General features: G+C 40.1%; 1 protein-coding gene across 1 annotated transcript; it reads right to left on the reverse strand.

Annotated features, from left to right (window-relative positions):
• Positions 1–268: 268 nt before the first annotated feature.
• LOC122117829 (ADP ribosylation factor like GTPase 14 effector protein) lies at positions 269–9,764 on the reverse strand. Its single transcript, XM_042691688.1, has 5 exons — positions 9,667–9,764; positions 5,392–5,433; positions 4,497–4,989; positions 2,020–2,147; positions 269–1,042 (listed from the first exon to the last, which is right to left on the reverse strand). Exons 3-5 carry the CDS (start codon positions 4,920–4,922, stop codon positions 814–816), a joined length of 783 nt encoding a protein of 260 aa, XP_042547622.1. The 5' UTR covers positions 4,923–4,989; positions 5,392–5,433; positions 9,667–9,764; the 3' UTR covers positions 269–813.
• Between the last annotated feature and the right edge of the window lie 1,908 nt (positions 9,765–11,672).

The raw sequence follows: 11,672 nt of genomic DNA on the forward strand, positions 1-11,672 counted from the left end.
GACTTTTCTGTTTCTAGGATTCTACTGCAAGGGGCTGGCTCTGAGTCTCCACCCTCTGAATCTCATCCCCCTGGGCAGCTAGCATTATGGGCATGAGCCACTGACTCTGATCTAAAAAGGAACATATTTTATACTCAATCCTACTCTATTATCCTGTATTAATTTTAATATCATAGATGCAATCTATATCCATTTATGTATGCATTGCATGGCTTTGTACTTACATAGAACTTTTTTGTAAGGACAAATTTCCACAAAGAGTACATAATGGTTTGCAGTAGTAAAATATTTTTATTGAAGAAAAATATATCTAAGCACTTAATTTCCAAAATAGTTTAACATTCACCTAGGCAGCTATATCAAATCAATTTGTTTTGTGCCCAGCTATGCAGGGGACCAAAAAAATGGCCATGTAAAGCAATCATAATAATCAATGAAGGAAACTGTTCCATGGCTTTTAATTATCTGTCAAAACATTAATACTTTATACAATTGTTTGTGCTTTCAATGCTGTGAAGTATTTCTGTACTCACAGTAAATACCCTTTAATGTGAAAGTCTATTCCCACCCCTAGGGGCATAGGTACCCTTTTCCTCAGTGTTGGTAGGGAAACATGCAAACCCACTTGTTACATTAACTCAGGCTTATGGCTGACTGCTAAGAAATGACTTCTCTAAATTTACATTGAAGCACATAAAACACTACTATACTAGTACATACTGAGGTGGCTTTTGCATCTTTGACAATCAGAAAGAGTGACAGAATTTTAGAAATGGAGGACCTTGAAAGAACCCGTAAGTTTGATACTACAAATTATCCAGCATGTTTATTATGAATGATCTCTCCTCCTTCGATTTCTATTTGCTCGTAGAGCCACTTGCGGTCACAGCGGCATTCAGCCCCACATTTGGTGGAGCCACAGGCGGGACACGCGTAGAAACATCCTAGGCAGTCTTCATCCAGGCAGTCACAGAGGTCCATCCCACTGAAAATCAGGAGGCCTTGGCTATCGTAGACCTTACTCTTCGCTGGTATCACTTGTCTATAAAATAACACACAACGAAGTCCATCTCAGAAATACATCATCCTTAAATACCTAATTAAAAATAAGGTCATAAAAATTTAAGAAGATAAAATATTTTGAATTAGGGATGAAGTTTTGCTGAAGTGGTACATAATATATCAGGCTCAGAGCATTGACATTCAATGAATGAACTGCATAGGACGAGAGTCAACCTAATTCTAAGTGTTAAGAGAAATCCTAAAAACCTGAAAACATCTCTTGAAGTTGATCTAAGAGTCAACCAAGAAAAGGACTTTGTCCCAAAACACTAATCCCTTCACTGCCTTTGAAAAGTAATTGCCATTAGAGTATAATACTACTTTGTACGTTTTTTGAACTATAATTAATCTGTTTCTTTAATTGCTTCTAAGTTTGGACTAAAAATATTCAAATTAGTCAATGGAAAATGGCATATGCACAAATGTTAAATGTATTATATTATTTGTTTATAGAAATGCTCAAAGTGTGTGGGGTGCGTGTGTACGTGCTTGTGTATGTGTGGTAAGGAGTTTTGAACTCAAAGCCTCAACTTGGGCAAAGCTCCTGGACCTAAGTTTTCTCAATCTTTGTATCTAATATACTAGAATATATGTAAAACATAAAAATAATCTTGAATTTTCATAACTTACAACTGCCACCCAGAGAACAGAGACATACCAACAATATACTGTTTTTCATTAAGTCAATTATTTTAAGGTATATACCTTCCAGTAATTTTAACTCTAATGACAAAAAATACTATCTTCTTCCTTTCATTTCAACATTCTTGAACAAGCCTTTAGAGTTGAAAGAGATGCCTTATAAAGCGTACATAATTAGTACTGAAGGCCTTTAGAGGTTTTTATTAATTATACATTTCCCAATCAAAGATGTCTACTCAGAACATTCAAACTGTACAAGGCAGATAATGGATCAATACAGATGTAAAACAGCAAATCCACATGTTAGTAACATACCTGTCTGAACCAGCAGTTGAACTCTTTGTAAGTCTCCTTTTTTCTCTTTTCCCAGTTTCCGGAGCAAATTCAGTTTGCTTCCCTGGGTTGGTAAACTGCAGTGACCTCAATGCTTTAGCAGTTCTTCCCTGAATAAAGGCAAAGAAATTAATCAGTCAAATCTTTATATAAGACAACAAATACCAAACTACTACCCACAATATTTCTTATTATTGGGGACAACTTGGAACACACGTAAAAAAAGGTCTGAGGAGCCCAAATGCAGGAATATCTAGTCCTCCTGGACAATAATCAAACTTTATGATTATTAGTAAGATTTTCATTATTTGAGCTACAATCTCTGGCACAGTAGAAGCAACAGAGGACTGGCATGGTGGAAATGACAATAGCTGTTGCCTCCATGGGAAAGATGACTAAAAACACGGCTGATTAACTTGAGGGTACATAACTAAGTTTCTTAGTAACAATTCTGGATTCTTAAGTTCCTGTCTTTAAGAGGACAAAGTAATACAGTTTCATGTTCTAAAACAATAAAAGTGGTATTTCTTTCTTTTTTTTTGGGGGGGGGTCCAGTTGTGGGGCCTGAACTCTGGGCCTGGGTGCTGTCCCTCAGCTCTTCAGCTCACAGCTAGCCCTCTACCACTTGAGCCACAGCGCCACTTCTGGTTTTATTCTTTTTGCTTATGTGGTGCTGAGGAATGGAACCCAGGGCCTCAGGCATGCAAGGCAAGCGCTCTACCACTGAGCCACCTTCCCAGCCCTATTTCTTTTTTTAATATATATTTTTTATTGTGAAGATACTGTAGAGGTTATAGTTACATGAGTAATCAGTACATTTCCTATCAAGCATTGTTACCCCCTCCTTTGTTTTTCGCCTACCATCCCTTCTCTCCCTACCTCCCCACCTCCTCTCTCCTTCCCCACCTCTCCCTACGGCCCTCCCACCCCGCCCCTAAAGTTGTAAAGTTCATTTTCAACATAGTGTCTTGTACCTCTCATTGTTACAATGGTTCAACCTGTACCTTTATTTCAGAATTTTATTATTTCCCTTCCCCTCCCCAAATTAGAAAAATGAGTAAGTGGTATTTCAGAATGCTTTCATATAGCTAAGGTCAAGATAAAGCAAATTTGGACAAGAAATACAGTAAAAAAGAACAGAGGATTAGATGAAGACATGTGAAATATGAGTCAAGTATTTATAACGAGCTACACATAACACTGGGTCCTAGAGATGTGCCTCAGAAAGGAAAACAAAAGGAACAGAGTATATATAACGTAAAATTTCAACTAACTTGTAATCTTGTTTATTAATATACCTGTGAAAGTCTAAAAATCCAAGCTGTGAGACCCTGAAAGGATTGGGAGTTTTGAATGCCTTCTCCCAATACACTCTCATAATGATGAGATCAATCACTCTTGGCTTAATGGGAACTCAGATTCCACCCTAAATTGTGTGGGAGACTCAGGGTAGACTTAGTTTATGTAAATTGTAGGCTGTTTACTGTTTAGCTATCCTTCCCAGTATGCAAAATATTGTCTCATGTTGAGGTTTGTACCTTACTTTCTTGCAAAAGACCAATAAAAACCTTGGTTAAGGGAATCTTAGGATCTGTTGCTGGAAGAAGGCTACAGGTCTCCCAGTACCCCAAACCTCAGTTCCACAGTCTGGTCTCCATTACTGTGTTGCTCCCAGTTGCCCCAGATTAAGGAGAATGCAGCGGGTTGTGGCATATAAAAAGGTAAAAAGTGATAAAACATTCCAGTGGCAAGAATTGTAAAATGACTGTAAGTACAATTATGAAAAGTGTACCTCTGATATTCTTTCTTATTCTACGTCAAGACCAGTTTCATAAAACCTTAAGTTGCTCCGATAAGCTAAAATGATCTGCATGTTAGCATGTGAAAGGAAAGATAGGTATAAAATATGTAATACATTTCACAATGTAAAAATATCTGCTCCTGACCACAGGGAGTCCTAAATTTAGTCTTGAATTCAGAACTAGACGCAAGTGAAACTTGTAAGCACTTAAAAATCTCAGATAACAATGTAGTGACAAAGAAGACTGAAATAAAAACCAATTATTCCAAGTCAGTTCTCTTATCTTCCTTTTAGTGTTCTAATAGTCTTTAATAAAAGGAAGAATTTTTCTTGCTATAGGGATGCTTGATGGCTTGCACATTCCATTTCATTACTTTGATGATCAGAAAAGAATCTAAGTTAGCTAGGCTCTAGCATTGTCAGAATGTTCTAACAGCCATCCTATGGTCCTATGAAGTTGTAGTTTGGAGTCGGGCATATTGTGTTTCTTTTCTCAAAATTACTTTATTACCCAACCTTGACTTTGTGTATATGAAAACATTTTGAAAAACAATTTCCTTTTTAAATTCACTGAATCCTAATAAATATAATAATGTATTTCTTAAAGTTAAAACAGAATTCCACATTTTCAACTAGAGACAATGATGAATATACATACATCCAATTCAGGTTTCCTTCTCTGTCGGTCGTCAGAATCAACATCCACACTTCCATTGATTATCTGGGTACATTTTGGACAAAGCTTCCAACCAGGTACGAGCTGTCTTCCAAATTTTGCACTCAGAAAAGTGGCATCATCTAAGTCAATTACATGCAAATTTTTTTTGGCTAGCTTTTTGTGTATGTTAAATGGGTCACAACATGACTTCTGCAAATCCTCAAATCTGTCAATGTAAATTTTTACATGATGAAAGCAAATTGTGTTGTTCCCAGAAAGTGTCATTCCAGTTCTAAGTTGAAGTAAAAGCATATCATTCGATGACAACTCTTGCAAAGTCTTGAAACCTGTATGACGAGTGTAGTAGGTTTTATGGCACTCATTTGTGGTACGAAGCTGGACTCCAACTGAACATGGGTCCATCATTCTTGATTCTCACAAATTTTCCTTGTTTTGTCTAGTGATCTCTCTTCAAGATCATGTGCTGATTACTCTAGAGAAAGATATTAAAGACAGATATGTTTTGTGAATTTTTAATTTGGAAAATAAAGTCTGATAAAATTCAACACTGCTTAAAACAAAAAACTCAGCAAGAGAGGAATAGAAAGGTGTTTAACAAAAACCTACAATAAATAGTATATTTTATCACCATATGTTAGATATGTAAGATGTAAAAGACGTAAAATCAGAACTATACAGAAATACTAGTTATGTCAATTCTTGTAGAAGACCATATTGAATGGTTCAAGGAGTGAAATATAAGGAATAAGAAGTACTATTTGAAAATATAAATATCTATGTAAGAAATACAAAAGGTGTAACAAACTAGCTGCAATAAAACAAGTAAGAGAGCTTAGCAGGATGTTGGAAATCAACAAAACACTTTGATACAAACCTTATAAATTACTGCAAGACCTTTATGGAGAAACTTATGAAACTGAAAAACAAAAAAGACAAATAAGTTAAGCTGTATATAATGGAAAGCCTGTTGACTATAAATATGTCAATTCACTGGAAATTCATCTACAAAATCAAAAATCAAAGCTCTTCCAATAAAAATCAAATCATATATTCTATACTCATTTAGTTGGAAGTTAGCAAGCTGATCTATGGAAAATGACAGAGGTCCAAGAAAAATCTTGCAGGGAAATAAACTATGATATTTGCTAGAAAGCTATTATAATTAAAATAGTTGTATTATGATGGTGTGCTATATGACATGTATTATTATAAATTAATGACTATTATACATCAATGTGGAATGGAACTTAATTAGCTAATCATATGGAAAGAAATCTCTTCTGTATAAACCAAAACCAAGTACAAATTAAACAACTACACATGGAAAGAAAAACTAAAAATGTTATTAAGGATTGTATAACAGGTGTCAGGAAAAGATCACTGAACAAGAAAACATAAGATATGAAACCTTAAGTCATATACTACACTACACATTTTGGTATAACTACAAACTATACAACTATTTTGGTAAAACTACACTTGAAAGGTAGTATCAGGATAAGTATCTTAAATATTGCAGGCAACTCTTACTTGTTCCCTATATGTTGACAGAAATGTAAACTGCTACAATTGCTTTTGACAATTTGTAACAAGTGGAAAAAGAACATATCCTGAAAGCTTGTACTTGGCCAGAGATGTTGGTATAGGAGCAATGTATATCCTAAGAGACATACAAGGGCTTTCCTGTTGTTTTTGTCAAGGAAAGATGAGAAGTAACCTAAAATTATAAAGGGTGCAAAATTTTGGGTTAATCATACAAGAAACTACCTAGCCACCTGAATGAATCACGAGTTGCCAGAGAAAATTTCAAATCCAACTATAAATGAAGAAAATTACCCAAGGAACTGCAGAAGATTTAACATATGAATACACAATAAAGAAGAGGAAAAAGAAGTGTAAGTACATCTAAGAAAAGTTTTATTTTCCCTGAGTTGTAGAAAAGTAAACCTTGGTAGCACATTCACACTACTTTATCTATTTGAAAGTTTTCAAGTAAACTAAAAACCAACCAACCAACAAAGAAACAACAACAACAAAAACCACATTAAGTTGAATTTTTAAGAGAAGATGCAATAAATATCACTGAATTCTGTATGGTGGTAGGGAATTACAAAATCTAGTCCCTGCATATTTATGCTCAGAAACTTTGTTTCTCGTTTAAAAAAAGTTAAAAAAATTAAATGTTACTGAACATTTTAACTTCTTTTTAGCAGTATTGGAGTGTAAATTCAGGGACTCTGGGTTGCAACACAAGTGCTCTATTACTTGAACTGTATTTGAGCTGGATTTGAGCTGAGATTCTCCTACCTCAGTCTTCTGAGTACCTGGAATTACAACTCTCAAGATAGTGCCTTGCTTTCTTAAAATTATTAATTTTTTGCCCTGTTTGGTTTTAAATCATGATGTTCCTGTCTGCCTCCAAAAAGGCTTAAAGATTTCAGCCAACTAGAAAAAAAAAATTAGCAAACAAATACAGGTCCCAAACACATTAGATGAAATAGCTCATATTACAGTAATAGAGACCTTTTTACTTCAAGTAAAAAATTAGGTTAAAAGGAGGATATTCTTAGGAGGATCAGAAAGGAATAATAGCTATGTGTATCTGATCATTTAAAATAACATTTATGAAAATGAACTCCAGGAAATAGATACAAGAGGGTTTTTTTCTTTGTTGTTGCTTTAGTTGTCTTTTCCTTTTGTCTTGTTTGTTCATTTACCTGTCTTTGGGAAGGTAAGAAGGAGACACAAAAATGGTGGGACAAAGGGTGAACGAATGCAGCAGTGATACTCAGTAGATTCTGCATTGAAAATGAACTGCACAACTTGTGGGTGGGGACAGGAGAGAAAAACTGGGAGAGAGACAGGGTGATACTGTCCAAAAAGAAATGTACTTTACCAGACTTACATAACCGTAACTCATCTATACATCACTTTTACAATAACAATAAATATACTCATTTGAAAATAGGTTAAAATAAACTAATGAAGAGTAACCCAGAGATAATGGTAATAACAGCAAATTACATGTCAATCTTTCTGAACATAAATGGGAAACAATTCTTTATGGTCAATAACAAAGTACTCTTGTTACGAGTCTTCCAAGATGTGGATAAACAATATCTATAACACTAGGGATATTCAGAGAAACTGAACTGTGACCATTCTGCTGAAATTTCGTCTTTAAATACTAAATAAACTGAAACAAGATATCACTTGTTCCAAGTGCTACATATTCCTGGTAAATCTATACTACCTATAAGTTTTTAACACTGTGTTTTCTGCTTGAAAAACTGGACCATTTTTCTGCCTAGCAATGATTATTTATCCTCAAGACACCAACAGCATCTTTATCTATCTGCTGAAGCCTTACCTGGGAGCTACTGTAAAGAAAGGTTCTTCTATGTTTGCACAACTAAGTGTATTAAATTTCCTTACTGCCTTCAATATATAGAAGGCTGGTGCTACAAAATGTTATTTTCTCCATCAACCCATATATAAGAATAATGTCAAGGCCTTCCTTTTTTTGTAACTTTTTCTTACCTGTTTATTTTTTTTCTATTATATACTAAGCTCTGAGCAAAGAATTCCTTGGAGCCTGATTATAGTTGTGGCTTTTCTAATTAGCATAATACTTGTACTTAATAGTTAACATCTTTTGAATGAATCCATGTTCACATACTCCCAGAATCCCAAACCAACCAGGCAAATCTCCCTGGAATCAATGTGATTAGTTCCCAGTTTCCAGAAATGATTCCCAGCGCTACTACAATATGTCTATTGGTCAAAGGCATGATGCCTTTGGTTCATGTATACAACGAAATGACTTAAGTAAGGCTCAGGTGCTCATACCTGTAATCCTAGCCTCTCAGGAAGTTTAGATCTGAGGATGCCGGTTAAAAGCCAGCACAGGCAGAAAAATGTGTGAGAATCTCTCATCTCCAATTAATCACCAAAAAGCTGAAAGTGGAGAAGTGGCTCGAAGTGTTAAGAGCACAAGCTTCCCGCAGAAAAAGCTAAGTATCAGTTTCCAGGCCTTGTGTTCAAGCTCCAGTAATCTTTCCTCCTCCTCCACTCCGCTAAGAAAAGATTCAAACTGTTATGACTGCCTACTACGTTCATGGTATCAGGATATTAAAATATATATATATACACACATACATTTATGTATATATATACACATATGTATGCATACATATACACATACACACACATATGGCCTGGGGTCTCAACCAAACAGCTATGGGCCTAAGAGAAATCTTAATTTGAAAACTTAACAACGCGCTGGGCCTGTAATCCTAATAGTTACTCAGGATGCTGAGATCTGACATCGCAGTTGTGGTAGGAAAGTTCCTGAGACTCTTACCTCCAATTAACCACCCCAAACTGGGAAGTGGAGCTATCTATGGCTCAAGTGGTAGAGTGCTAGCAGCCTTGAGTGTGAAAGCTAAGGGACAGTAAGTACCAACACTCACACACACGACACACCAGAGACCTTACACACACATACACACACACGACACAGGGTCCGGAGACAGTACCAACACTCACACGACACACCAGAGACCTTACACACACACACACACACACACACACACACACACACACACACACACACACACACACACACACACACACACACACACGGTCCGGAGACCTGGCCACCGCCACCCGCCAGTGTGAGGCTAGGAGAGGATATCAAGTTACAGACGATTTCGTGTCAAGCACAGGAAAGGGACCGGCTCCCGTAGTATCTAGAGCACGTGCAAAGGCCCGAGGGGCGCCGGGGGTTCGAATCCCACCGCCGCAGACAACAATAGGAGAGGTCTCACGCCGCACACTCGGCTCCGGGCCGCGGAGGGCCAGGTCGCAGTCGGCCTTCCCCGGAGCCGGGTAGGGCTGGGGTGCCCGCGGCGGTGCCGGGGCCCGGGCCCGGGGGCCAGCGGCGGGGACGGGGAGGCGGAGGACCGCGGAGGCCGCGGAGGCCGCGGGAGGCGGAGGCCCGCGGAGGCCGCGGCTCTCAGCCCAGTGCTCCCCGCCCGGGTAGGCCTCCTCCGGGGATTCCGGGAGGTCCTCCCCGCTGCGGTTCCCTCCAGACCCAACACCCCAGCTCGACATCCCCAGCCCCTTCGCCGCGCCGATCCCCTTTCACCTGCGTTTTCAGCCGCCCCGGCCCCGCGACGCCTCCGACCCGCCGCCGACTCGGCGGCTCCGACCCGCTGCTCGGCGCTTACCACTGAGAGGACCCGGGGCGCGGCTAGCGCGGCGCCCTCGCTACCATAGAGACGAGCGGCTGCGAGGCCTAGAGTGGAGCCCAGGCCGCGGGCCCGGCGCCGGCGGCGTCGGCTGAGGCCGCCCCGTTGGCGGGAGCCGGCCAATGAGCCAAGATCCGGCTGCGGTTGCTTCACCCGGCCGTCTGGGGATTCGAGGTGGCATCCTGGCGCCAGGGAATTGGGAGCTCCCTGGAGACCCTCTGTTAGGCAAAGTTGCCACCGATGTGCTTTGCCTGTGCGTTGCCAGGTCTGAGCATGGAACCGTAAACGTCTGCGCCGCAGTATGCTGGAGGGGATTGACCGGGGTTCCAGGGACCCCAAGAAACGGACTTGTCCCAGCCTGGCGCTTACTTTGACTCAGAACGAGATCGTATTCTACAAACACACATCTCGTTGTAAATTATGAAAGCGGCTGTTACATTGTATAAAACTCTGGCTCCGGGAAGTTACTTGTAAACGTTTCTTAGGAAACAAATCTCTTGTAGCCTCACAAGTTAGGAGCTCATTCATTTTTAGAATTTATCTTTATTATATAGCATGTATTTTACTACCCATTGTTACATATTATTACAGGTCGTTATATAAGGTATATTTTGTTATACACATTTGTATTTTATTATACACATACGTATTGGTTGATTTCTCCAACTTTTTTCATTCAGCGCTGGTGCTTTACCACTTGAGCCAGAACTCCACTTTTGGCTTTTTGCTGGTGAATTAGAGATAATCTTCTAATGGACTTTTCTGCCCTGGCTAGCTTCAACCTCGGAGTGGAGAAATCCACTGAGGAACAGTCAAAGGTGACAAAGGAGTTTTATTAGCTGGCAGGAGAGTGCTTTGTCCTGAGCTAGCTCAGAACTGAGACTAGCTGTGCCTTCCAGTGGGTCAGGGTTTATAAAGGCCAGAACCACATGCAAGTGATAGTTTCACAAGCAAGCTGATTTACAGAAGCTCAAAGATCATTAGGAGTGGGGATATTTTTCAGCTGTGGTCAGAACCAGGCCGTTATCTGGAGGCGTCAGCCGGATAATTCAACTGAATAGCATCAAGCCTTGGCTCCCAGGAAACTCCCTTGTAGGTGAGTGCCACAGCCCTCAGGGGATGGCCGAAGTTCCTCAGCTCTAAGATTCCCCAGCCTTCTTGAGTGCCTGTTTCCCCAGGACCATCGTGTTCAGGAGTCATTTGGAAATCCTCCAGAGGTGAGTCTGGACAGGCCTGCATCTGGGGAGACTCAGCAGAAAGCTGGGCACAGTGTACTTCCTGGGACTTCCTTGGAAAGTCATTTGGATCGAGGGTCTGTGGCCACTTGTCTTATCTGTCTTTGGTGTTGTCTGCTTACCAACATGGGTCAGAGAGTCCAGGCTGCTGAGTGGGAGTGGCAGGCTCATTCAGCAGACTTGGGGTTCAGCTTGCTGAGTGGGAGGAGCAGGCCCACTGGGCTAACTGAGTCCTGGTAGGGATGAGCTGGGGGCCCACTAGGCCCCAACTCTGTCTTTGTTTTTTTTCTTGTTTTTAAATTGGTACCAGTTTTAAATGTGGATCCTTGTTTTTCATGTTTTGTTGTTTATTTGAACATCTCGGGGGGAATAAACGTTCCATTCTCTGGCTGGGCCTGGTCACAGGCTTTCTATGCCCCCCTCCCTGTATGGCAGCAGCCAAGAGGCAGGGTGTGTGCAGATGCAGGCCTGGTTTGGTCCTCTAGCAATCTGGCTAAAGACACAAGCCTCAGACTGTGCCCCTCCTTGCTGGAGGGGGCATAGATGGCTGTGGGTCCGGTTCAGACATTTGGCTTGTCCTGGCAGTGTAAAAAGTTGTAAAGTGCTCTTGTCTAAAACTGGATAAAATACAAAATGAGGCTAGCTTAATTTCAGGTGACCCCCCCCTC

Source organism: Dipodomys spectabilis, unplaced genomic scaffold (genome assembly GCF_019054845.1).
Source record: "Dipodomys spectabilis isolate Male_0828 unplaced genomic scaffold, ASM1905484v1 ptg000145l, whole genome shotgun sequence".
Classification (NCBI taxonomy): domain Eukaryota; kingdom Metazoa; phylum Chordata; class Mammalia; order Rodentia; family Heteromyidae; genus Dipodomys; species Dipodomys spectabilis.

What these genes read in the sequence shown, in the direction of transcription:
- LOC122117829 (XM_042691688.1), bottom strand. Translation starts at nt 4,922, where the DNA reads ATGATGGACCCATGTTCAGTTGGAGTCCAGCTTCGTACCACAAATGAG. An exon ending in GAAGGAAACCTGAATTGGAT is followed by an intron (nt 2,148 to 4,496) that starts GTATGTATATTC and finishes GCCTTTATTCAG; the next exon opens with GGAAGAACTGCTAAAGCATT. An exon ending in TCAACTGCTGGTTCAGACAG is followed by an intron (nt 1,043 to 2,019) that starts GTATGTTACTAA and finishes GTTATTTTATAG; the next exon opens with ACAAGTGATACCAGCGAAGA.